The sequence below is a fragment of the Metopolophium dirhodum genome, chromosome 3 (genome assembly GCF_019925205.1).
Source record: "Metopolophium dirhodum isolate CAU chromosome 3, ASM1992520v1, whole genome shotgun sequence".
In the NCBI taxonomy this organism is placed as follows: Eukaryota; Metazoa; Arthropoda; class Insecta; order Hemiptera; family Aphididae; genus Metopolophium; species Metopolophium dirhodum.
Genome location: NC_083562.1, coordinates 11022738 through 11045516, shown reverse-complemented (window position 1 = coordinate 11045516; position 22779 = coordinate 11022738). Strand labels below are relative to the sequence as shown.

The window sequence follows — 22779 nt, the reverse complement described above, 5'->3', positions numbered from 1 at the left end:
ATATATACGATATAAGCAAAATATCAGTATTTATGGATCAGTTAATAGCACGTAGATACTAAATAGAACCTATCTAAAGCTGTGGTTAATAGTAATATAAGTAGGTACATTGATATTATGATTTATGGAAATTATTTTATTTTTGGCGGCATTTTTTGAATAGGTTTTATAAACAAACTGATAGATGGCGCTGCAGAATCTTAGGTTAAATCAGCTGATTTCGTGAGAACATTTGTGGCACATAAACGTCTTGCTGTAAGTAATACACCGTACTGCAACAATCCTATCTAAAGCCGTGGTTATCAGCATAGAGTAATAATATCGTCCGTGCGTCGTCGTAGTACATCGTCGCTGCCGCCGCCGCCGCGATAAGAGTAGTGGGAATTGATAAGCGGCGGGTCGGGGGATATTTACGATATTTTCGTTCCCCGACCCACCGCTTATCCATCCCCACTGTTCCGTGCACCCGGTCTTAACAGTACTTGAACATTTTTGCTTATAACTTACAAACTATCTAACCAATCTGCTAGCGAATTCCTCTATTCCCACCTGCACAATATTTCTGATCTATTGATACCTCATACTACTTTATATGTTCAGCCGTTTACCCTGTAGAGCTTGGCAAATAATTGACATAAATTAGGACGATTTTTCAATGTTAAAACTCGGTGTCCTGTTATTATACGTTAGTGGCTACTCCACTATTTTTTTTTACTTAGCTTCGCCCCATTCCCGTTCGCTGGATACTGTGGTGGCTTGAGTGCCTCGAGGGAAGATAGTAGGATATAAAATATTTAAAAATATAATTTTTCGATAACAGTGTTGTTCTGTTATGAAGACTTGAACCCTTGTAAAAAAAAATGTTTTCAAAAATATTAATACTTTTAGAATAATGAGGGTCTTACGTTAAATGAATCACCCGGTAATCGGTATGGAAAAATGGAAGTGTAGCTGCGAAGTTAGTGCCACATTTAGACAATTTGTGCTCCAGCATAAAAGAAAAACCCTGCGCAGGGACGAACCGAAGGTGGAATGGAATGGAATTTATTTTCACCTAATTAATTTTTTAAGACGAGGAGAGGAAAATTAAATAAATTGTTTAAACTCAATATTTTTGTAATGGGTCATGAAGCGGATTGGCAAAACTACATCGAAACTGCGAGAATCGGCAGTCAGCACAAGATAAAAACCTAATGAACAAATAACATAACACGCATGCTTATAACGATATACCCAATAAAATTATATCATGCATATAATAGACAGTAGAAAATCGATAAACCGTCTATTTCTTTCATCCGTCATCGCATTTAAGCAATGCAGGCATGCGGCCTTGGATCATAATATACTAGTATAATAATATGATCTAATCTAGCATGTGGCGGGCGATTATAATACGTTATCGAGTGAGGGTACCTATACATTTTTTTTTGGAATATCCAAAATACGCGATAATCGCGTTTCAAAGAAACACTCAACAGACGAGGATTACTGATTATCTTGTATCGTATATAATGTGTGTGTTTGATGTCCGTACAACTTTACTGTATAGTTGACAAAATGACAACAGTCTGTTGTACACCTTATTCAGTATTTTAATAATTGTGCTTACTTCGCAAGTTATTTTCCGGTACAAGGCTTAGAAAGTACCACGAGTTGTAAATTGAAATTTTTCATTTAAAACCTACCCTGTTTATTTCAAGGCTTAAAATGTCTTATATCTACATAATATGGTTCATCATTTTTATAATATACGAAATATAGATTATAAGTATATAGATTAATTAATATAGATTTTAAAAATATTATACATATCTCGTTTCACTCAGAATCTAATATTTTTTATTAAATTGAATGCATTTTTTTAATAATCAGATTAAAAACATTAGTAAATAATTAGGTACCTACCTACATTTTATACAAATACAATTATTGAGATTATTTAATATTTATATAGGTTATGATGGAAGAGGACGATTCTTATAATGTAGATAATTATTTGACAACAATAATAATAAGTGATGAATCATAACTATTTATTTCATATTATGTTTGTTGATGTTATTTCATTCTGATATAAATTAAAAATAGTAAGTTAGGTATTTCTAAGTTTCAACTTCAAATTTAATTTAAACATACATTGAAACATAAGGTAATAAAGAAATTATAAATGTATAGCATATTGTAACTAAAAATAACTTAATAGTTACCAAAAATTTTGAATTTCAAATTATAGTCGGCAATTTTGAAGAATACATCCCCTATGATTTTGTTTTGAGATCATCCCTGCGGGGGATATGAGAGATAGATCCTTGTAAACTTTTCAGGTTTTGAACGAAAAATGAATCTATTGGTTTTACAAATATAAATCGAGTTATTATAATCAATATTATATTGGATATAATATACATCATAACACATAGGTAAGCAATTTTAGGTTTCTAACCGTCAGTTTAGAACTTCTATTATATCCCCGTTGATTCCGTCCATCCGTTAGTTACCAGTACATAGTTACGATTGAATGAAATAAGATTGTATAACCATGTTCCCATTCAAAGTAAATTCACACTAGCCAGTATTAAAAAATATTAATTTAATACTATGATAATTTAATATAAATTTATAGGAGCAAATATTCATAATAAGTACCAAATTAAAGTTACCAGAGAGAAAACTTTAAAGTTTAAAAAGACCAATCATATAGTAAGTTAACTAACTTCAATAGATAGATGTCACAGTTTTTTTTATCAAGTTTTAATTAACTGCTGAAAAGTCTTCATTGGTTCATAAATATAAGAATTTTATTGAATAACACATGCTAAACAAAAGAATTACAACAAAGACATAAATATTTAAAATTTAAACTAAAATCAGTTATAACTAATTATTGTACGAATGTATCATGATTAATGAAAGATAAATTCATAAGAAATATCTTAAAAGTAAAAGAACACTGAGTAAACTAAATAACGTGGAACCGATTTGTGTGCTCGCATTTTGAATATTAATTGTTGGTGTTTCGGGTGCAATAAATTTATCTGTTAATATGACTACAGATTGTGGTCGTAGTTTCACTGGATTACCAGTTGAAGAAACAGTTGATACAATACTTCTAAAAACAAAAATTACAATAAATTAAAAATAAGCGGGTAAGTGAGTATTTCTCTGCTGTACAGGACATTTTTTTAATAACGATAAATATGTGTGATATCACAACAAAAACCTTCCGTAAACTACGTGTAAAAATGGCTAAGTAAAAAAAATATAAGATCTTTAAGCACTATAAAAAAGAGATATCGTGAATAAATGCTAAGAATATTAAATTTAAGTAAACATATTTCGTTTTAATAATTTATTTTCTTGGCGAGAAATTATTTAGAATAGTATATAAATATTATAAATAATATTTTTAAAATAATAATAAGTTATATTTTAATAGTCTTTCGCCATATAATTATTTTGTTCATCACATTTTGTTTCTCTTAAGAAATAATTCCTCGCCAAGTAAATAAATTATTTAAAGAACATAAGTTTACTTAAATTTAATATACTTAGCATTTATTTATGATATCAAATCTTTATAGTGCTTAGAGATCTTATATTTTTTTTACATACCCATTTTTACACGTAGTTACGAAGTGTTTTTGTTGTGATATTGCTATTATTAATACGGAAGTCGGTAAGTTGAATTAATATTATTTTCAAATAAGATAATAATCATATTCCAATATTTGTATATAATAATATACTTGAGAATGTTTTAAGTACCCACAAAAATATTAATAAAGTAGGTACGACAAAATAACTAATATCGTTATTCTTGGTTATTTAAGGTAACCTAATTTTGATCAAATTTTATCTTAAAATAAAACTACAAGAAAAATGTGTTTATATATTTTTTACATTTTTGGTTACAAAATTAACTACTAACGTGGAACCTCGTTTCACATTTTTGATTCTTCTAGCAATGAATATTTTTAACATTTTTATCTACAAAATAATTTACAAATTATCGAGATTTTGATGAATTTTGTCAACATTTGAACTTTAAATGCTTGTAAGAACACCGTGCCTATGTATCTTTTTTAATATTTATGAACTCCAGTTGTAATTATAAATCAGAATCCTTGAATCAAATTGTCAAGGTTTTTGACCCATCAAATAAAATTGATTTGACATTTTAAAAAACTAAAAAATTGAAAATGTCCATAAACAGCACAAAAAGAGTCAAAATGTTTTAAAAATTATAACAAGAATATGAAATGATAAAATTAACATTTGGTGTATATTTCAAGTACTTACGGTTATTAGTTTATGAATAACAACGAAATAAGAAAGGTGAGTAAGTGGATGTCGCTCTGCTGTGCAGTATGTTACAAGTGGGTCACTGTAATGGATGGTGTTAAATTTGAATTCAATGATATAATATCATTGTATAAGAAAAACGATTCTGAGCGAAAACGGTCCGTCAGCCTATGATATTACCAAGTATATTTGATGATATTATTGTAAATAAAGTAATTTATATATAACCTATTTACGTGGACCTTGTTTTAAATTTTCAATCCTTAGCCATAAAAGTTAAACATTTTATACATTTTTAACTACAAAATAATTAATAAATTATAAATTTGATAAATGTTGTCAAAATTTGAACTTTAAATGCTTATAAAAAAAAATTGTGCCTATATATTTTCAATATTTTTCAACTGCTATTATAACAATATATCAGGAGCCTTGCATTAAATTTTCACGCTTTTCTACCCAACAAATAAAATTTTAATGATATTTATAGAAAAAAAAAACTAAAAAAATTGAAAACAGACAATGTCCGTAAACAGCTCAAAAAGTGTCAAATTCTTTTCAAAATTTTATTGTGTATAGAAAATGCTAATATAAACATTCAGTGAAATTTTCAAGTATCTACAGTCATACGTTTTTTAATTACAACAAAATAAGAAAATCACACGAGAAATCGAGTGAATATCAAATGTTGTAAAAACATGAATTTCAAACGCTCATAAAAATTTAATTTGACTTTCTTGTAGACATTTTTTTTTTGATAAAGGTAGACAAACTTATGGATAATCTTGTAATCCATTTTCAAATCTTAGATTTAAAAAAAAAATTTTTATGAATTCTCAACTCAAAATAATTTACTAATTTTTGTGATTTTTCCGTATTTTGTCAATATTTGAACTTTAAATGCTTATAAATAAAAACTGTGACTAAGGATTTTTAATTTTTTTCTTCTGCCTTTGAAACAATAACCTAGAAGCCTTCTATTAAATTTGCAAGCTTTTTTACATAACAGATAAAATTTTATTGATATTTATAGAAAAAAAAACAAAAAAAAATGGAAATTGACAATGTCCGTAAACACCTCAAAATAAGTCAAAATATTTGGAAAATGTTATGGTGTATAGGAAATACTAATATAAACATTCAGTCAAAATTTCATATCCCTACGGTCATTTGTTTTAGAGTTACACCAAAAACCAAAATCTATTTTCTCGAAAACAGATTTTGCGTAAAAATTCCCGTTTTTCCTTAATTTTTCTTTTGTTTTTCACGTCGCTTGTGAAAACTACTGGGAAATTTTTACTTTTGACCCCCCAAAGTAGCAACTAGATTCACTTTCCTATCAGAAAAGTTACTATTGAAGAAAATCCAAGCACTTTTAATGTCCTAAAAGGTGATGACAGACACAAAAATAAAAAAAAAATTAAAAATTAAAAAAAAACACACATCATTGTAAAATCAATACATTTATTGTTCCACTCAGAATCTAAAAATGGTTGTTAATTTACGGGTTTCAATATCCTTCTAAATAGCTCAACATGAGTCAAAATGTTATGAAAATTCTAAACTAAACATTCAGTGAAAATTCAAGTATTTGAGACAGTTTTATAGAGTTAGTTTAAAAACCAATATCGATTTCGTCGAAATCCGATTTTGTATAAAATTCCCGTTTTTTATTATTATTTTTTTTTTGTTTTTCCGGGCGATTTTGGAAAACTCCCGAATGGAAAAGTTACTGAAGTATAAAACCGAAACATTATTTTGGCTACATATCATGTAAGAAGACATTAAAAAAGTACACGCTCTGCTCAGAATTTAAAATAAAACTGTAAATTAATTTATTGTAACGAGTCATTAGTCATTACTAATAGCAAAACATTTGTAAATTCTAATTACCCGGTATTATATGCAGAATTTTCACTTCCTAAGTATACGTAAAGTTCTTCTTTGGGGCTTTTCATGATATTGGACAATATGACGGTTTCTGTTTCACTTCCAAAATTCATTACAACTATGTACGATTCACGTTCCAATAATGACCTGAAAATGAAACGATTTAGAATAACTAACAGAAAGAAACAATATGTAACATTAATTCAAAAAATAATTAATTAATTAAAATTTTGATTACCTCTTTAAAATATATATCGATTTAGTAATATTATACGTTTGAAGATCACCATATTTTAATGTATCGGTTTTCCGAAGTTGAGACATTTTTTTGTAAAAATTGTAGTTGCTATTTGGTATTTTTTTCTGTGATTCGACGTTTAGTTTATAATAATTTGGATTTACTGGCAACCAAGGTTTCCCTTTGGTAAATCCTTAAAATCATTTAATACAATACAAATTATATTTAATAATTAAAACTAGTTGTTCGGGCCGTACGGCAATTGTAATTTTTGCACAATCCAACGCACGGTAATTTGAACTTTTTTATATTATTATTTATATTTAGAAAAATAAAGATAAATCAAACTATGTTAAATTTTGAATTATTTATTAAACGTACAATTTTAAATATATTTTTTATGTTTACAATTGGTTCTCACTTGTCGCACTTAGAGACTTTGGCGATTGACACTGTATTCGGTCGCAGCTGTCGGCAGACTAAAATTAATAACGTGCCATTTTACAACGCAGCGCGTCCAGCGCGCTTATCTGTCTTTTTGCGGCGACCGATTACAGTCAATCGCCAAGACTGAACACTAGTCTTAACTTTTTCGTCAAGTTAAATGTTTTTTGTAAACATTTTTCAACATTTGTTTTTTTTTTTAGTATCCTCTTTGAATAGATCATATAATAGGACCTATCTATATTCATTTTAGTTTATAATATTATGTTTTTTTGAAATGAATCCGTTATCATCATAATATAATAATTTTCAATAGTTATTTAAAGTCTTATCATTCAATACAGATGATTTTGATGACCGTATACTTTATATACTTTATATAATTCCATTCTTATATATTAAATTTAAAATGTGTATGAATATCTGTATACTACGTCCGGAAAAAAACACACATAAAACCTGACACTATATGTGTATCTTGGTTTTATTGCACTTTAGTTCATGGGAAAATAGGTGAGTGGCGACGTTGTACTAACCTCGATTTATGAACTAATTCTACTGAGATGTCAATCCACCAGTGACGGATTTTGGATATACCACTATGTACATTGTTTAACGTGGTTGGATATATATATATATATATAGAGAGAGAAGTCTCTTAAATTTCTGTAACCAATGTTGGTAACACTATTTTTAAATGAATCGGATATTCCAAAGTCGAGAATTTTTTTGTAAAAATTGCAGTTTGTATTTTCTTATGTGATTCGATATTTAGTTTATATTATTTGTACTGAAAGGTTCGGTTAAGAATAACTATGCATTTTTTTTTTATTGAAACCTTTAAAACGAATTACTATGGCTTGTGAATGTTTAAAAATTAAATTAAAATATAATTTGTGCATTTTTAGATTACAAAATTATACATTTAAGACCTTATCATTTGAGATGGATTAAATTGATAACCGTATATTTTATAATTTTTCCATACTTGTATATTCAAATTTAAAATGTGTATGATTTGCTGCGTATAACCAGACTTTGTCCAGGAAAAAAGAACTCATGAATCATGGCCCTATAAAGGTGTGTCTCAGTTTTAGACAGTGTTGGGAATTATCTAGATAAGATTTTTTTGAAATAAATTGTCTTTTAAAGTATATAGATAATTATTATGTTACGATTTATCTAATGTTTAGCTTAGATAAAAAAATGGGCTTATCTAGATAAATATTATAGAGCCCTTACAAAATTATAAAACCAATGTTATTAAAATCCTAATATTATATAAACTATTTATAAAATTAGAAGAATATATTTCTTGTTATTATTGCCAACGACAATATTACGATAATACGAGAACCTGCATGCGGGCTTGCACTATACATCGTTTTCTACTAGCCATAATAAGCATAATAAAATTAATTAGGTATAGGTTTATTTCCCCATCCATTATAAAAATAAATTAAAATTAACTTCATAGAACTGTATTTCAAAGGCTCAATTCGTTGTTATTATAAATATTATGTCATTATATTGATATAAATCTAATATTACAAAAATACTAAAAAATAAGTGTAAAAAAATGATATTTATCTAGATAAATGTATAGTTGTATTTATCTTTATCTAGATAAATTACATTTATGTTATCTTTATTCTTATCTAGATATATTTTTAGTTATCTATTCCCAACACTATTTTAGAGTATGTATCTCCATAACAGCCAAATCGGCTCAGCGTCGGTGTATAACGTTTGGGAACTAATTCTACTGGGATAGGCCTATGCCGGATTGGTCCAATGTGGCAGCGGAACATAGGATTATTTAAAGCAATTGCTTCATGTCTGAAATGGTTGGGTGAATGCATAATCGTACAATGTCAACTCAAATATCATAATTAATAAATATTAATGGCCCCTGCCGCTTATTTTCTTTCAATGAAGGCGGTGGTAAAAATGTTTAAAATATATGTACAATATTATGCTTTAAAACCTTCACAATTTCGTTCCGCCACTGTAATTGAATAAATCACTTGGTATATTTTTAAACGTGGTTAAAACTACTTTTTACATATTAATAAAATATCTAAGAACAATCTCAGTGAATTTAGTCAATATCGGTTGAGTTGTTTTTGAGTATACATATCAATACTTATATAATTATATGCAACAACATACCTTTATTTTTATATTCTTTATATTTTAATATCTTAAAGATTATAATATAAAAGTCTCTTTGCTTTATGTAATACTATAAGAGAAAAAAAAATATTCGATTTTCACGATCCAAAACTGAATTCCGGTGTGAGCCACCAACTGCACCACCTTATAGCAACCAATATAGGTTGAAGAACCATAAAGCTATAAATGCTCTCCGAGACTCAAAGAATATGTATGCAAAATGTTCATGTGTAATTATATTGTACCTGCGTTTATTGAACTATCCCATTGCATTGGACACCTTTCATTATCTCTGGATCGACCGGAATTTTTACCTCCCACATAATTAGGATCTTGTGATTGGTCTGGTCTCACATAAGTATTTTCCATGCCAATTTCGCTACCATAGTATGTAATTTCTATACCAGGGAGTGATAATTTCAAAGCTGTAAAGAGTGGCGCCATTTCAGGACTATATTTGGTTGGTGTTCTTGGGTTGTCATGATTTTCCATCTTAAAAAAATGTATGATATACAATTATATGTCTTTGAATAATTGAAAAATATTTACAAACGTGTAAATAAATGTATTGAAGTAATATTGTATGGTATTTAATACAATAAGATTATTTATTAATGTCTGTACCTTTATCATATTTTATTTTAAACGTCACATTTAGTATTTTTTTTAAATTTTTATATTTTAGAGTACTTACCGCCCAATTAGCCACCTGATTTTCAGGCATATTATCTAGCCAATCTTTAACAATTTTGTCTATGGATTCAATTATATTACTTTTATCCACATTTCTTATTAATCTAAGGTTAAATGGTACATTAGCCCCAGGTTTCGTTGAATTGCCGTAGTATTGCATTAATACATCTATCGGTGCGTAGGCTTCGGTGCCTATATAACTGTTAAAATAAAAAAATTATTTAATAAATTATTGCGAAACTCGATAGAGCAAACCTAAGTTGCTACTTTTAAAATTACATTCACCGAATATGATTTACCTAGAGAATGGGATGTTTTTATTTCTCGTATAATTATCGATGAATTCTCTCCATTCTCTTACAATTTCAATGTTTTCAGGTTGATCTTGAGTATAAATATGATTTAAACTATGAAAGTTTATTGTACATTCGTAGTCGCTCATTAGACAAGGTTCATCAAGGAATAAATCACTTTCATATAACTGTCTAGTAGCGTCAATTCGGAATCCAATAACACCTCTATCCATCCAAAATGCAAATATATTCTTGAACGAAAGTGTACAATTAATGAATACTGATAAAATATAGAAATAACTCGTTGTTTTTACCATACAAACACTTACATAGGTACTAACTTTACGTTTTGCATTTCTAGTATAATACCGAACAGGTTCGTTTCAGTAAATGGATCTAAAATAAATACCAAATTCCAAGACTAAATAGATAAAACATCAAAATACCGAATAGCAACGAAATCTTCAATATATTGTGTTGAAAATAGTTAAATTGTCGAATAATAAAAAAAAAACATATTGAAAATTAGAACGAAAATTAGAACAAAAATCAAGTAGGTTATTACTTATTCTTTTATTTTATTTATTTTCCATTTCTATAAGGCAAAACAACTTCATTTAATCCTATCAATTATATTTTAATTACTTACCAAAATGTCTTTGTGAACTTTTGGATTTCTCAAATTAAAGTCAGGTTGTTTTGAACTGAATTTATGTAAATAAAATTGTTGTCGTTCTTTATTCCATGTCCAGCTAGTACCACCAAACATACTCAACTGTGTAAAAATTGATTTTCATTCAAGATTTAATAAAGTAAATTATTTTTAATTTAAAAATTCTTATGAATATTAATAAAAACTATTTCACATGATAAGGTTGGTAAAACTAAGTTATTACCATTTTGTAAATGTCTATACTTTTCATTTAATTAACATTTGATAAAATGCTTTTAAAATTACAATATTATTTAATATTTTAATATTAGGAATTTTAAGTTCAAAAATATGTTATTTACCCAATTATTTGGAGGTTTTGGTTTTATTGTTGAATTTCTTAAAACTTCATCTTGGTTTGATGCGTTACGCCAAACGTAATAATCTGTGTATTTGTCTTCTCTTTCAATTGATTTCTTAAACCACTCACATTTATAACTTGAATGATTAGGTATAAAGTCTATTACTAATTTAAGATCTAAAAAATATATGTTTACAGTAAACTATTACGTCATGTAATATGCTGTTAATCTTCAGATTAGTCATTACTAATAAATAACAATTACTTCGTTTCTTCATTTCTAATACAAGTTCATCAAAATCAGTTATTGTTCCAAATATAGGATCTATCTTATAATAGTCTTCAACATCATATCCCATATCATCCATAGGTGATTTGAAAAGTGGACCAATCCATAAAGTCTCAATACCGAGATCAACAAAATGATCTAGTTTTTGGATAATACCTGAACATTTTGAATAAAATAAATAATAATAAATCGACATAAAATTATATAAATACCTTTTAAATCACCAATACCATCATTGTCACTGTCTTTAAATGACCTTGGATACACTTGATATGTTATTGTGTTTGACCACCACTCATTATTTCGATTTTTAGCATGGAAATACACATTTCCGTTTACGGTGGTGCATGTATATGCTATCACAGCAAACGAGAATATTATATTCATATTGTTTTAAAATATAATAAAATATCTAAAATAGTAAATATTGTATTATTATTTGTTATTGCAAAAAAAATCGGGTTTTTATTAAGAAAAAATATAATTGAAGTATTGTTTAGCGATATTATATGCACTATAAAATTAATGAACATTAAACTAATTTACATACATTTGATTAGGTATTTTTATAAATAACTAAAACTACAATTTATATGATGCTAAAAATAAATAATAAGTAAAATAGTAAATTCAAACAAAAAGCTAATACCTGTATCATTCCACTATAATTCATTTCAATAATTTTAAATAAAAACAATTATAATACCATGTTTCCTCGAAAACTGGATACACCGTATAATTAAATTACCCATATTATACACAGTACTCTAATCATATTTTTAAATTCAGTTTTCGGGACATAAAACTTGACTATTAAATCATCAATATCCCGCAGATAAAATTCTAGAATATGTGTTGAGTACTGAGTAATGTATGTAACTGATTTATAGAGTGTACCCAATTTTCACGGACAAACTGTAGATTTATTAAGTTGTAGTATTTTTGTCATTTGTAGATTATAATATTTAATTTTTTTTTTGAATTGTCAAATCATGTTAAAAAATTAAAATATATTGATAATGTAAATCTGTCAAAAAATATTATTTTAGTACTAAATCATACGTAAAATGGTTAAGTAGCTAATAACAGCTGTAATATTATGTATATTCAATTTTGAACGTAAAACAGGTACAATAGACAGTTAAATAAAATAATTATTTAAACAATAACAATGATAGTGTAATATTACATGAAATTAAATTAATACGTTTAGGTGATTTTTTTTTTGAGCTAACAGTAAACTACTTCTGAAAAATATTTTAAATTTATACAGATAAATTGTATTTGTTTGATCATAAAAAAGGATGATATATTTTAAAATTAATCGCTTCATAATGATAAAAAAAATAAACTCAAATGTACCTATATTATAAACGAAATCACTGGAATTAAGTATTGTAAGACAAAAATTGAAAATATTAAGTATTGCTCATTCATCATGGACTCGATGGTTGTATTATAATACATTTTTTAAATTTTTACTTTTAGCTTCAACTGAATGGTAAACACATAAGTATTAAAACAGATTCGTCAAATATAAGATTTTATTTTTTTTTTGAAATAAGCTGTGTTTGGGCTCAGTTTGTAATTGAATAAATATATAAAAAAACTAGTGGACTGTATAATAGAATGATAATAATTTATTGACAATAATTTAATAATACTTTTGTATAATAAACACTATTTTAATTATGTTAATAATATGTGATAATTACTTTACGTCGCATATATTGACCGGCATTGTCACCGATGCGTCGTCGAGATCGAACTGGCGACCCGTGCCTTTTATTACCCCACCTGGGATGACATAATAAATACTATCTACATTCTTACGATAACGATAATCGTCTATAATACTTATTACCTGTACATTGAACAAGCTGTATTATAGTGGTACAACATATTAAAAATGTATTCTATTATTCAAAAATGATTAAATAGCTTTAATATTATGTATATTACATTTTAAACTTACAAGAATTACAAGACAGTTTAATACAAAAGAGCAACGTTGAGGTGTGTACAACGGAGCAATGTTCCAATAACTATATTGCCTTAAAAATGTTCATCATTTATTTAAATAAAATGATATATGTTTGATCATAAAAAAGGATAATATATCTCTTTATGGGCCAAATCCCACAATAATTATGATAAAAGCAATTAACACAAATAGGTACTTAAGTACATTATTATATACCCCAATGGCGTGAGGTGTAAAAACACTTCAAACATTTAAAAAAATTATTATTTTTATTTTTAAGTACATATATTTTGATTATATAATATGAAAGACCACAGCCATGAAGTAATAATATATCTACATTATTAGGTACTGTACACTCGTGATGATTATGAGTTTATGACCATATGTAGTATCTACTTCCCATTGCTATTATAGTAATATCGTTTTGCGATACGTTGTACTTATTGGTTTAAAAACGTACACAGCACCTACACGTTGGTAATAACCCGCCGGTTATCAAACGTTTATAAAGTTATATTATAATTATATTTGTAATATTTAGGCGAGTGTATTCAATGTGTAATATTATATCTGTAACAGTAGCGTGAATAAAAAAAAAATTTGGTTTTGCTCAAATCATTTTCGGTGACCTACAACTCATAATATTGTTACACATACCTACCGATAAAAATTACTATTTCCCATCTATCAGTACCCACCCACCCACCCATATTTAAGGTGTTGTTTGAACAACACTTTTACCCTATATCACACGTCACTAAATTGTATAATATCATAATAATATAGTATTATAAAAAATATAATAACTTGCAATGCAAAATAGTAATAATTATTATGATTTAAGAGTATGTAAAAGTTTTGTATGTTTAAAATTTAATTTACCATTCATGTAATACAATGACATTAGAATTGGGTGTGTGATGAACACTAATAAAAATCGAAAATATCTTATGATGTCTATAATTGACTCAAAATGTTTAGAAATATTTTTAAAAGTACAGAATAAAAACATTTGATAAAAGAAGTTCTTACTTACATTTGTTTATGCTGAGCTGCACTAAAAAACAAAATTAATTTTATCGTATACTGGTTTTGAGTAAAACTTGTCTGTATTGTATTCATTTAATGTTATATACTTATTGATGTGAAACATACTTCATGGCGTGGTACGGGAGTGAGGCCGTCACTGTGGCGTGGCGACGTCTCAGGCCGGGGCTATACAAGGCGTATTCGCGTATTCCGCCGCGTTTCAAACGCCGCGCGCCGCGCCCTGCGTATTCCACTACAGTGTTCGGATTAGATGAGTATTTTTTTATCTAGATAAAGATGATATAACTCAAATGTATCGAGATAGATATAAAAGATAACTTAACTCATATTTATCTAAATAAAGATAAAGATAAATACTTTTTATCCAGATAAAAAAAGATACAATTTTTTTTTTTAATGGGTTTTAAATTTAGGTATATTTTAGTTGGGCACTAGGAACATAATAATAACTTATTATCTTATTAATAAGAATGATGTAAATAAAAATAACTACATTATTTATAAACCATAAACTCGGTTTGAGAATCTGTATAAATATTTAAAATGCGTTTGTAAAATATCATGATTTTTATCAATAAAAAAGGTGGGTAAGTGGATGTCGCTCTGCTGTACAGTAGGTTACAAGTGGGTCACTGTAATGGATGATGTTAAATTAGAATTCAATGATAAAATAATATCATTGTATAAGAAAAACGATTCTGAGCTAATACGGTCAGTCAGCCTATGATATTACCAAGCATATTTAATGATATTATTGTGAATAAAGTAATTATTTATATATAACCTATTTACGAAGAGTCTTGTTTTAAATTTTCAATCCTTAGCTATAAAAGTTGAACATTTTATAAATTTTTAACTACGAAATAATTATTAAATTTTAAATTTGATAAATTTTGTTAAAATTTGAAATTTAAATGCTTATCAAAAAGAGTCAAATTATTTTCAAAATGTTACCGTGTATAGAAAATGCTAATATAAACATTCAGTGAAATTTACAAGTATCTACAGCCCTACCTATATAGAGTATACTCTTCCCTAAAAATAAGTTTGTTATCCAATTTTTGTGGCCTACGTGCAGACGTAGTTGGATATCAAACCATTTTCACAGCGTCAAAAATAATATAGGATATAATTAACCTTAGCATTACCGGAAAAATACAATTCAAACAAATTTCTTTAAAAAATATATATTACAATTCACTTATATTACTATTAACAACTATACATGTAAGACAAACTTATAAAAACCATATTGAAAGTACAAAAACACAGATGAAACTAATACATTTCAAACTTGATTCTGTACAACTACTAGCGTTATTACTTGGCGATTCAGGTTCAATATATTTATCTGTTAATACGACTACTGACTGTGGTCGCAGTTGTAATGGATACTCAGTTGAAACGGTAGATACTTTACTTCTACAAACAAAAGGACGAAAATTTATTTAATAAAATATAAAACTGCTAATCCGTCATACATATTTTAAGTTAAAAAAATCGAAATACCCGGTACTGTATTCAGAATTTTCACTTCCTAAATAAACGAATAATTCATCTTTGACATCATAAATGACATTGGACAAGATGACCGTTTCGGTTTCACTGCCAAAGTTCGTTACGACTATGTATGATTCGTGTTCTAATAGTGACCTGAAAAAAACAAACTTTTGGTTGTATAGAAATAACAAATCACTATACTTTTTTGAGCACCTAATGTTAACCGATTGTAATTACCTCTTTAAAATGTAAATCGATTTAGTAATGTTATAAGTCTGAAGATCGCCATTTTTTAACGTTTTGGTTTTTCGAAGTTGAGACATTTTTTTGTAAAAATTATAGTTACTGGTTGGAATTTTTTTCTGTGATTCGACGTTTAGTTTATAATAATTTGGATTTACTGGTAACCATGGCTTTTTCTCTTTAGTGAAACCTTTAAAATAAATTGCTACGTTTTTTAACTATAAAATTATAATATAGCAACTTGGTTTTACATTAATTGTGTAAAGTGTAACTATACATTAGGTTGTACCTAGTAGCTGTTAAATACTTAAATCAATTAATAGTAAAAATAGAAAACCACTTATTTCGGATCGTATTAATTTCAAATTATTAAGTTTATTCTGTAACTGCAGGCTGATTGTTGATACGTTTTTACTTTAATGCGACTAACTATTTAGGACGTACCTATACTAAATAATTTAAACAATTAGATTTGTATTTGTTATGTAGTATAGTGACAAGTGACGGGTGAAATTAATTTTATTAATATTGCACTTATTATACAGCTATGCATTATACCTCCGTTAATCGAATTATCCCATTGCATTGGACACCTTTCGTAATCTCTAGTTCTCGATAATTTCGAAGTAGCCACAAAAATGGTATCTGTTACTTGTTCAGCCCTCAAATACATGTTGTCCTCCATACCGATTTCAAAACCATAATATGTTACTTCAATACCGGGAAGAGCTAATTTCAACGCAGTAAACATCGGTACCGTTAAAGCGCCAAATTTCGACGATATTCTTAAATTGTCGTGATTTTCCATCTAAATTATGAAATAATTTATGTTAAATTATAATATACATAGAATATACAATTTACATTTACACTATACATTATCAATATTTATATTATATTAATATTTCTTACTATACTATACGTGATTAAACGTTCAGTGCATGTTACTCATGTTATTTAATTAAGCATTGAACAGGCATTTATTAAAATGACATAAGAAATATATTTCCGAGAAGGATGTCATAAGCTTTAAACAGTATATAATATAATTATATTATTTAAAAACACCTACCACCCAGTTGGCCACTGCGTTTTCTGGTAAATCAGCCAACCAATATTTGATAATGGTATCAATAGATTCAACTACATTCTCATCTTTTTGACTCTTTACCAATGCTAAGTTAAATGGTATTTGAGATCCAGGGATCGTTGAGTTACCATAATATTGCATTAATATATTGAAGTTGGAATACGCTTCTGTTGCCATTAAACTATCCAACATAAAAAAAACGATGTTTTTTACTAATTAAATGTAGGTATTTATTTAATTATATGTCATGTTACTAATAACAGAACATGAGCAATAGGATAAAGTTGTTTAGTTTTGGAGTTTGGGCTCAGTCACTAATGTATGCTGTGGTTAAGCACTGTCCATCATCGATGGCTCCCGAAATTAGTTAACTTTTAAAAAAAAAATGTTTGTATATATACAAGCTATGCATACAATTTACCTTGAAACTGATTTATTCTTGCTTTTTGTATAATTATCCATAAACGCTCTCCATTCTAATATAATAATAATATTTTCTGGTTGATTTCTAGTGTATATATGATCTAAATCTTTGTACTCAGTGGAATTGCTCTTTTCTGGCAAAAACGGTTCATCGAGTAGTGAAACTTTTTCATATAAATAATCGACAGCATCAAATCGGAATCCAGAAATTCCTTTGTACATCCAAAATTCCATTACGTCCTTTAAACAATACCAAGACCATACGTATAACAAATTGACATACAATATAATAGAAATTTCTCATAGTTATTTTATATTCTGAATAGATCGAAATAAATTATTTTTCTTTTAGTATATTTTCAAATGGTACCTATGTGTGTTTTGGTCTTCCATCACCTTCAGAAATAGAGAAAAAAACTTAAATTGTCAACTAGATCTGGTTAGAAGTAAAAAAGTAGACAGTTGTTCGAACTTTTTTAAATACCTAGGTACATTTTTATTTTTTGTAATTAAAAAAATAAATAGTGGTACATTTTAAATTTTGACCAGAGTTAATTATGTTTTTTCTAGACATGATAAACATATATTAATAGTAAATATTATTATATAATATTATATTATTTTTGATATATTTTGTAATTATATCCCACATTGGGTATTTATAATTTTAAAAAAAAACTATTTTAATTATTTTAATGCAATAATTCAAAACATATTAATTGCAGAGAAATTGTTGCAATAACATATTTATCGATGGTATTTTAGTATTTAAAATAATTTGAAGCTTTTTATACCACGAATATATAGTACACAGTATTGAATTATATAAAAAAAGTTTTGACAATGTTTGTTCAACATACAGTAATGTACTACAGACAATTAAGACGACGCTACACCCGTATGTGTTTTCTCCGTCTTAAAAGTATAAAATAATTGTAAGACGGAGACAACAACTGTGGTTGTAGCGTCCTAATAAACTGTCGAACAACAGAAAAATAAATTGCTAAAAATGATATAAGTAGATCATAAAAATAAGATGACCGATCCTCACCACTAAAACTCGTTCCTCGTATGTTTTCTAGATTGTAAAACTAATAGAAAAATAAATTCTAAAAGTTGTATTAATAGATTATTAAAAAATCCTTAATAATATAAGCTAACAATCATCACCGAATAGTTTTTCATATGTTTTCTCAGAGTTTTTATACAGCGACTTACTAAAAGTTGTAGCTTAACATCAGGATTTCTCAAATCGAAGTCTGGTTGTTCCTTACCAAATTGATGGAAATAAAATTGATTTCGTTGTTGATTCCATGTCCAGGCAGGACCTCCTAAATCACTCAACTATGTGAAAATAAATAAATAATAATTATATCAATTAATTCTTTGATAGATACTAGTTTTTCTTAATTATTACCTACTCAAAACTTCAAAATTTCGATAACTTCAAAACGAAGTTTGTTTGACTTACTTTAATCGTTTCATCTAGTATTTACTAGCTTCTAAAATATTATAAATACCAATACAACATATAACCTAAGTTACTTACCCAATTATTTGGTGGTTTCGGCGTGATTGACGAGTTACTGAGTTCATCTTGATTTGAAGCGTCACGCCAAATGTAATAATCAGAATATTTTCCTTCTTGTTTAATTGATTTGTCAAACCACTTGCACTTGTAACTTGAATGGTTTGGTATGAAGTCAATTATCAGCTTTAGATCTAAAATAAAAATGGTTAGATATTAAATCATTAAAAACATAGAAATCTATATAAATATTATTCTTTTGAACAAAGTATGACATTTACTTCGCTTGTTCATTTCAAAAACTAATTCTTCAAAATCATCCATTGTTCCAAAGACAGGATCTATCATATAAAAGTCCTCAACATCATATCCCATATCATCCATAGGTGATTTGAAAAGTGGACCAACCCATAATGTCTCAATACCAAGATCAGTGAAATGATCTAGTTTCTGGATAATACCTGAAAATGTAATACACAATCAACATAAAATTATTTTGGCTCTCATTATATGATTTATAGACATGAAAAATGTTGGAGTTTATTTAATTTGTTTTCGATATATGTCGATGAAAATGTTGGTTCTAGGTAATAAAGCTGGAACGGTAATATAAGGTTCCTGATAAGTTATAATAAAAAATTTAAATACATCGGAACTTTAGACTTAATTTGTATACCATTAATATTATATTATTATTAGCATTCTGTATACCGCATGGCAGTATTGACCGGGTGATATTTTATACAAGTATATAACTATCTGCAATTTATGAATATATTAAGAATAACAATATAGCAACATAATATGACATAAATATAGTTGGTATGCATAAAAACTTGTTTCCATGTTTGTCTCTAAATAACAACTAGCTGGGTGAATGCGTTATTATTGCTAGGTTTTTATGATTATGCGAGCAATATAAGGTAGGTAATCTACCTTTGGTAGATCACGGACCCTAAGTGGTAAGTGTTTAATTTATTTAAATAATACAATCAATTAATACAAAATCCTAACCTAACCTAATATTGTACTAAAATCTGATTAATAATAAAAAAACAAACATTCGTATGTATAGATAAACAAAAAATATACAAAGTAAAATGCAATTAATAATAATACTTATTATTATTAAAACTTATAGCAACCATTTATAAACAAAAATTTCCAAAAAACAATGTAAAAACATTTATCCACCGAAGCCGTTCGATTTCGTGATCCCTGGTTAAATCCCTTGTTTGAGAACCTCCCCGGCTTGGACCTATTATTTATCTTTTTGTGGTAAAATACCCTTGCCCGTGGTCTAATCTATCTCTGTACAAAATTTCTTAGCAATCGGATGAACGGTTTAGGAATGTATAAAAGACATAGGTGCAAACATTTTTTGTCATTTATAATAATAATAGCTGCCCCACCCGACGTTGTCCAGGCCAAATATTTGCATTTTTAATAAATATATTCGTACAAAATGTATATACCATATTTCTTCTAATTATAATATTAATATAATATGTAACGAACTGCAACCATTTAGATTGCCAAAAAAAAATTTCTTTTTTTGTTTGCTAAAAAAATCATGTGTGAGTTACCCTTTACCTATCTACAGCCTATATGAGTTGAAAAATCAAGCTGTATACACCCTCCAATTTTCAAGTAATAATCTATTGAAATAACTTTTATTGAAAACGGTCCAGTCATTTTTTAAGGCTATTAATTTCGGATAAACCAACATCCAATTTTAGATGTACCTATAACCCGATTCTACCCGCCAAACAATAAAAAATAAAAAAATTAGATTAAATAAGCGTATTTTGGGTTTAGTGTACCTATACCTAGATACCTCAGTGCACAGATAAATTTGGGTATCTTTGCTAACAAAATCGACCAAATAGAACAATTATTTATTTGTGGAGGGTTGGGTATAGCACTTGGTATAAATCGAACATGGTTCAAACTACTCTTTAAAATATCCTGATGTCTCCAAGAAAGATTCGAAATTTTCACAAAAGCGGTCAAATAATTTTTGAGACCCTATATAATAACTACAAATATACATTCAACTCTTATATTTGTTTTAAGATATAATTTCTTTATTCGAAACCATAAGCGTGCGACGATTTGATGGATGCTTTTACCTCATCTGCCAGAGTAACTAATAGCAAACATTTAAAATACCTACTAATTTTTACTAATTATTTCTCCTACAACCGATATTAACCATTTATAAACACAAATTTCTATCGTAAATCTCAAAATACCTGGTTGAGCACCTCTCCGGGTTCAACCAACTAGGTCTAATTTTGAATCTAAACCATTCAGGGATTTCACTCACACAAAAACACACAAAAAATGTCCAGTGGTTTAGGAGGAGTTCAATGAAATACAGAAAAACATTTATTTATAATATATATTATATATACATAGACATAGATTTTTATTATTTTCGGCTGCCCAATTAATTTCACCAAGGAAAATTATTATTCATTAAAACCTTCCCCGTGACTCGACCGATTTATTAGTGAAAACCGTATAAAAATAAGTAGAGTTCTTTTCGAGGTATGCTCGTACATTCAAAAAAGGGGCATTGTTTGTCTACTATATTATGGATGTTATATGCATATAAACCTTCCTCTTCAATCACTCTATCAATTAAAAGAAATCGCATCAAAATCCGTTGCATTGTTTTAAAGATTTTTAGCATACAGAGAAAAAAATGGACTTAGTTTTATAACATGTTATAATATTATATAGATTAATGGACATCATAATATATTATATAAATACCTTTTAAATCACCAATACCATCATTGTTACTGTCTTTAAACGATCTTGGGTACACTTGATATATTATTGTGTTCGACCACCACTCATTAATTGGATTCTTGGCATGGAAATATACATTACCGTACACGGTGGCGTAGGTATATGCTATCACAGCAAACGAGAATATTATATTCATATTGTTTTAAAATATAATGAATTACCTATCTAAAATAATAAATATCTTGTTATAATCGGTTACCACAAAAAATATTGGTTTTAATATATACAAATGGAAATGTAGTAGCTATAAAAGTAATATTAATATGTAATAATAGGTTAAAAAACTAAATAAACTATAAAATAAACATTAAATTAACTTACATCTGATTAGTTTTGCAGTTATCATTTATATTTCTATTAGTATTTATATTGAAACTAATAGCAATTCAAAGAAAAATTTAATACAATAATTATTTATTATTTATTATTATTTATTCATAACGTTTCGATATTTTTTTAATAATTTTTATTCGTTTATAGATTATAATATTTAAATATTATTTTTAAACATTAAATTATGCAAAAAACATAATTATTAAAATAATTTAAGGAAATTTGTCAAAAAATAATATTTTAATAGTGAATCATACAATTTATTTTAGTTAATAGAAAATAGTTAAATAATTATAATATTATGCATATTCAGTTTTAAATTTAAAACAATTACATGACAGTTGAATACAATAAATAATTAAACAATTATAATTTAACACGAAATTAATAAATGAAGGAGTACATTTTTTTTTTAAATTTAACTGTGTTTGCAATAGTGCAATATTCCAATAACTGTAATGGCCT

At 27.3% G+C, this 22779-nt stretch overlaps 2 protein-coding genes across 3 annotated transcripts; both read right to left on the bottom strand.

Annotated features, from left to right (window-relative positions):
- Window positions 1–2779: 2779 nt before the first annotated feature.
- Window positions 2780–13198, bottom strand: LOC132941356 (maltase A3-like). Its single transcript, XM_061009372.1, has 11 exons — window positions 13056–13198; window positions 11553–11752; window positions 11317–11496; window positions 11053–11228; window positions 10688–10813; window positions 10045–10289; window positions 9747–9945; window positions 9298–9544; window positions 6434–6626; window positions 6199–6342; window positions 2780–3112 (listed from the first exon to the last, which is right to left on the bottom strand). Exons 2-11 carry the CDS (start codon window positions 11725–11727, stop codon window positions 2923–2925), a joined length of 1875 nt encoding a protein of 624 aa, XP_060865355.1. The 5' UTR covers window positions 11728–11752; window positions 13056–13198; the 3' UTR covers window positions 2780–2922.
- Window positions 13199–15548: 2350 nt separating this feature from the next.
- On the bottom strand, window positions 15549–22429 carry LOC132941222 (maltase 2-like). Of its 2 annotated transcripts, none has more exons than XM_061009167.1 (11): window positions 22303–22429; window positions 21943–22146; window positions 19443–19622; window positions 19183–19355; window positions 18852–18977; window positions 17632–17873; window positions 17193–17391; window positions 16679–16928; window positions 16115–16310; window positions 15887–16030; window positions 15549–15799 (listed from the first exon to the last, which is right to left on the bottom strand). In XM_061009167.1, exons 2-11 carry the CDS (start codon window positions 22115–22117, stop codon window positions 15616–15618), a joined length of 1869 nt encoding a protein of 622 aa, XP_060865150.1. In that variant the 5' UTR covers window positions 22118–22146; window positions 22303–22429; the 3' UTR covers window positions 15549–15615. The 2 variants fall into 2 exon arrangements, with proteins under 2 accessions (XP_060865150.1, XP_060865151.1); XM_061009168.1 differs by having other exon boundaries at window positions 21943–22142; window positions 22303–22378.
- Between the last annotated feature and the right edge of the window lie 350 nt (window positions 22430–22779).

What these genes read in the sequence shown, in the direction of transcription:
- LOC132941356 (XM_061009372.1), bottom strand. Translation starts at nt 11,727, where the DNA reads ATGAATATAATATTCTCGTTTGCTGTGATAGCATATACATGCACCACC. An exon ending in TGGTATTGGTGATTTAAAAG is followed by an intron (nt 11,497 to 11,552) that starts GTATTTATATAA and finishes CAAAATGTTCAG; the next exon opens with GTATTATCCAAAAACTAGAT. An exon ending in AAGTTCACAAAGACATTTTG is followed by an intron (nt 10,290 to 10,687) that starts GTAAGTAATTAA and finishes CTTTCGTTCAAG; the next exon opens with AATATATTTGCATTTTGGAT.
- LOC132941222 (XM_061009167.1), bottom strand. Translation starts at nt 22,117, where the DNA reads ATGAATATAATATTCTCGTTTGCTGTGATAGCATATACCTACGCCACC. An exon ending in TGGTATTGGTGATTTAAAAG is followed by an intron (nt 19,623 to 21,942) that starts GTATTTATATAA and finishes TTACATTTTCAG; the next exon opens with GTATTATCCAGAAACTAGAT. An exon ending in CGAAACCACCAAATAATTGG is followed by an intron (nt 18,978 to 19,182) that starts GTAAGTAACTTA and finishes ATTTTCACATAG; the next exon opens with TTGAGTGATTTAGGAGGTCC.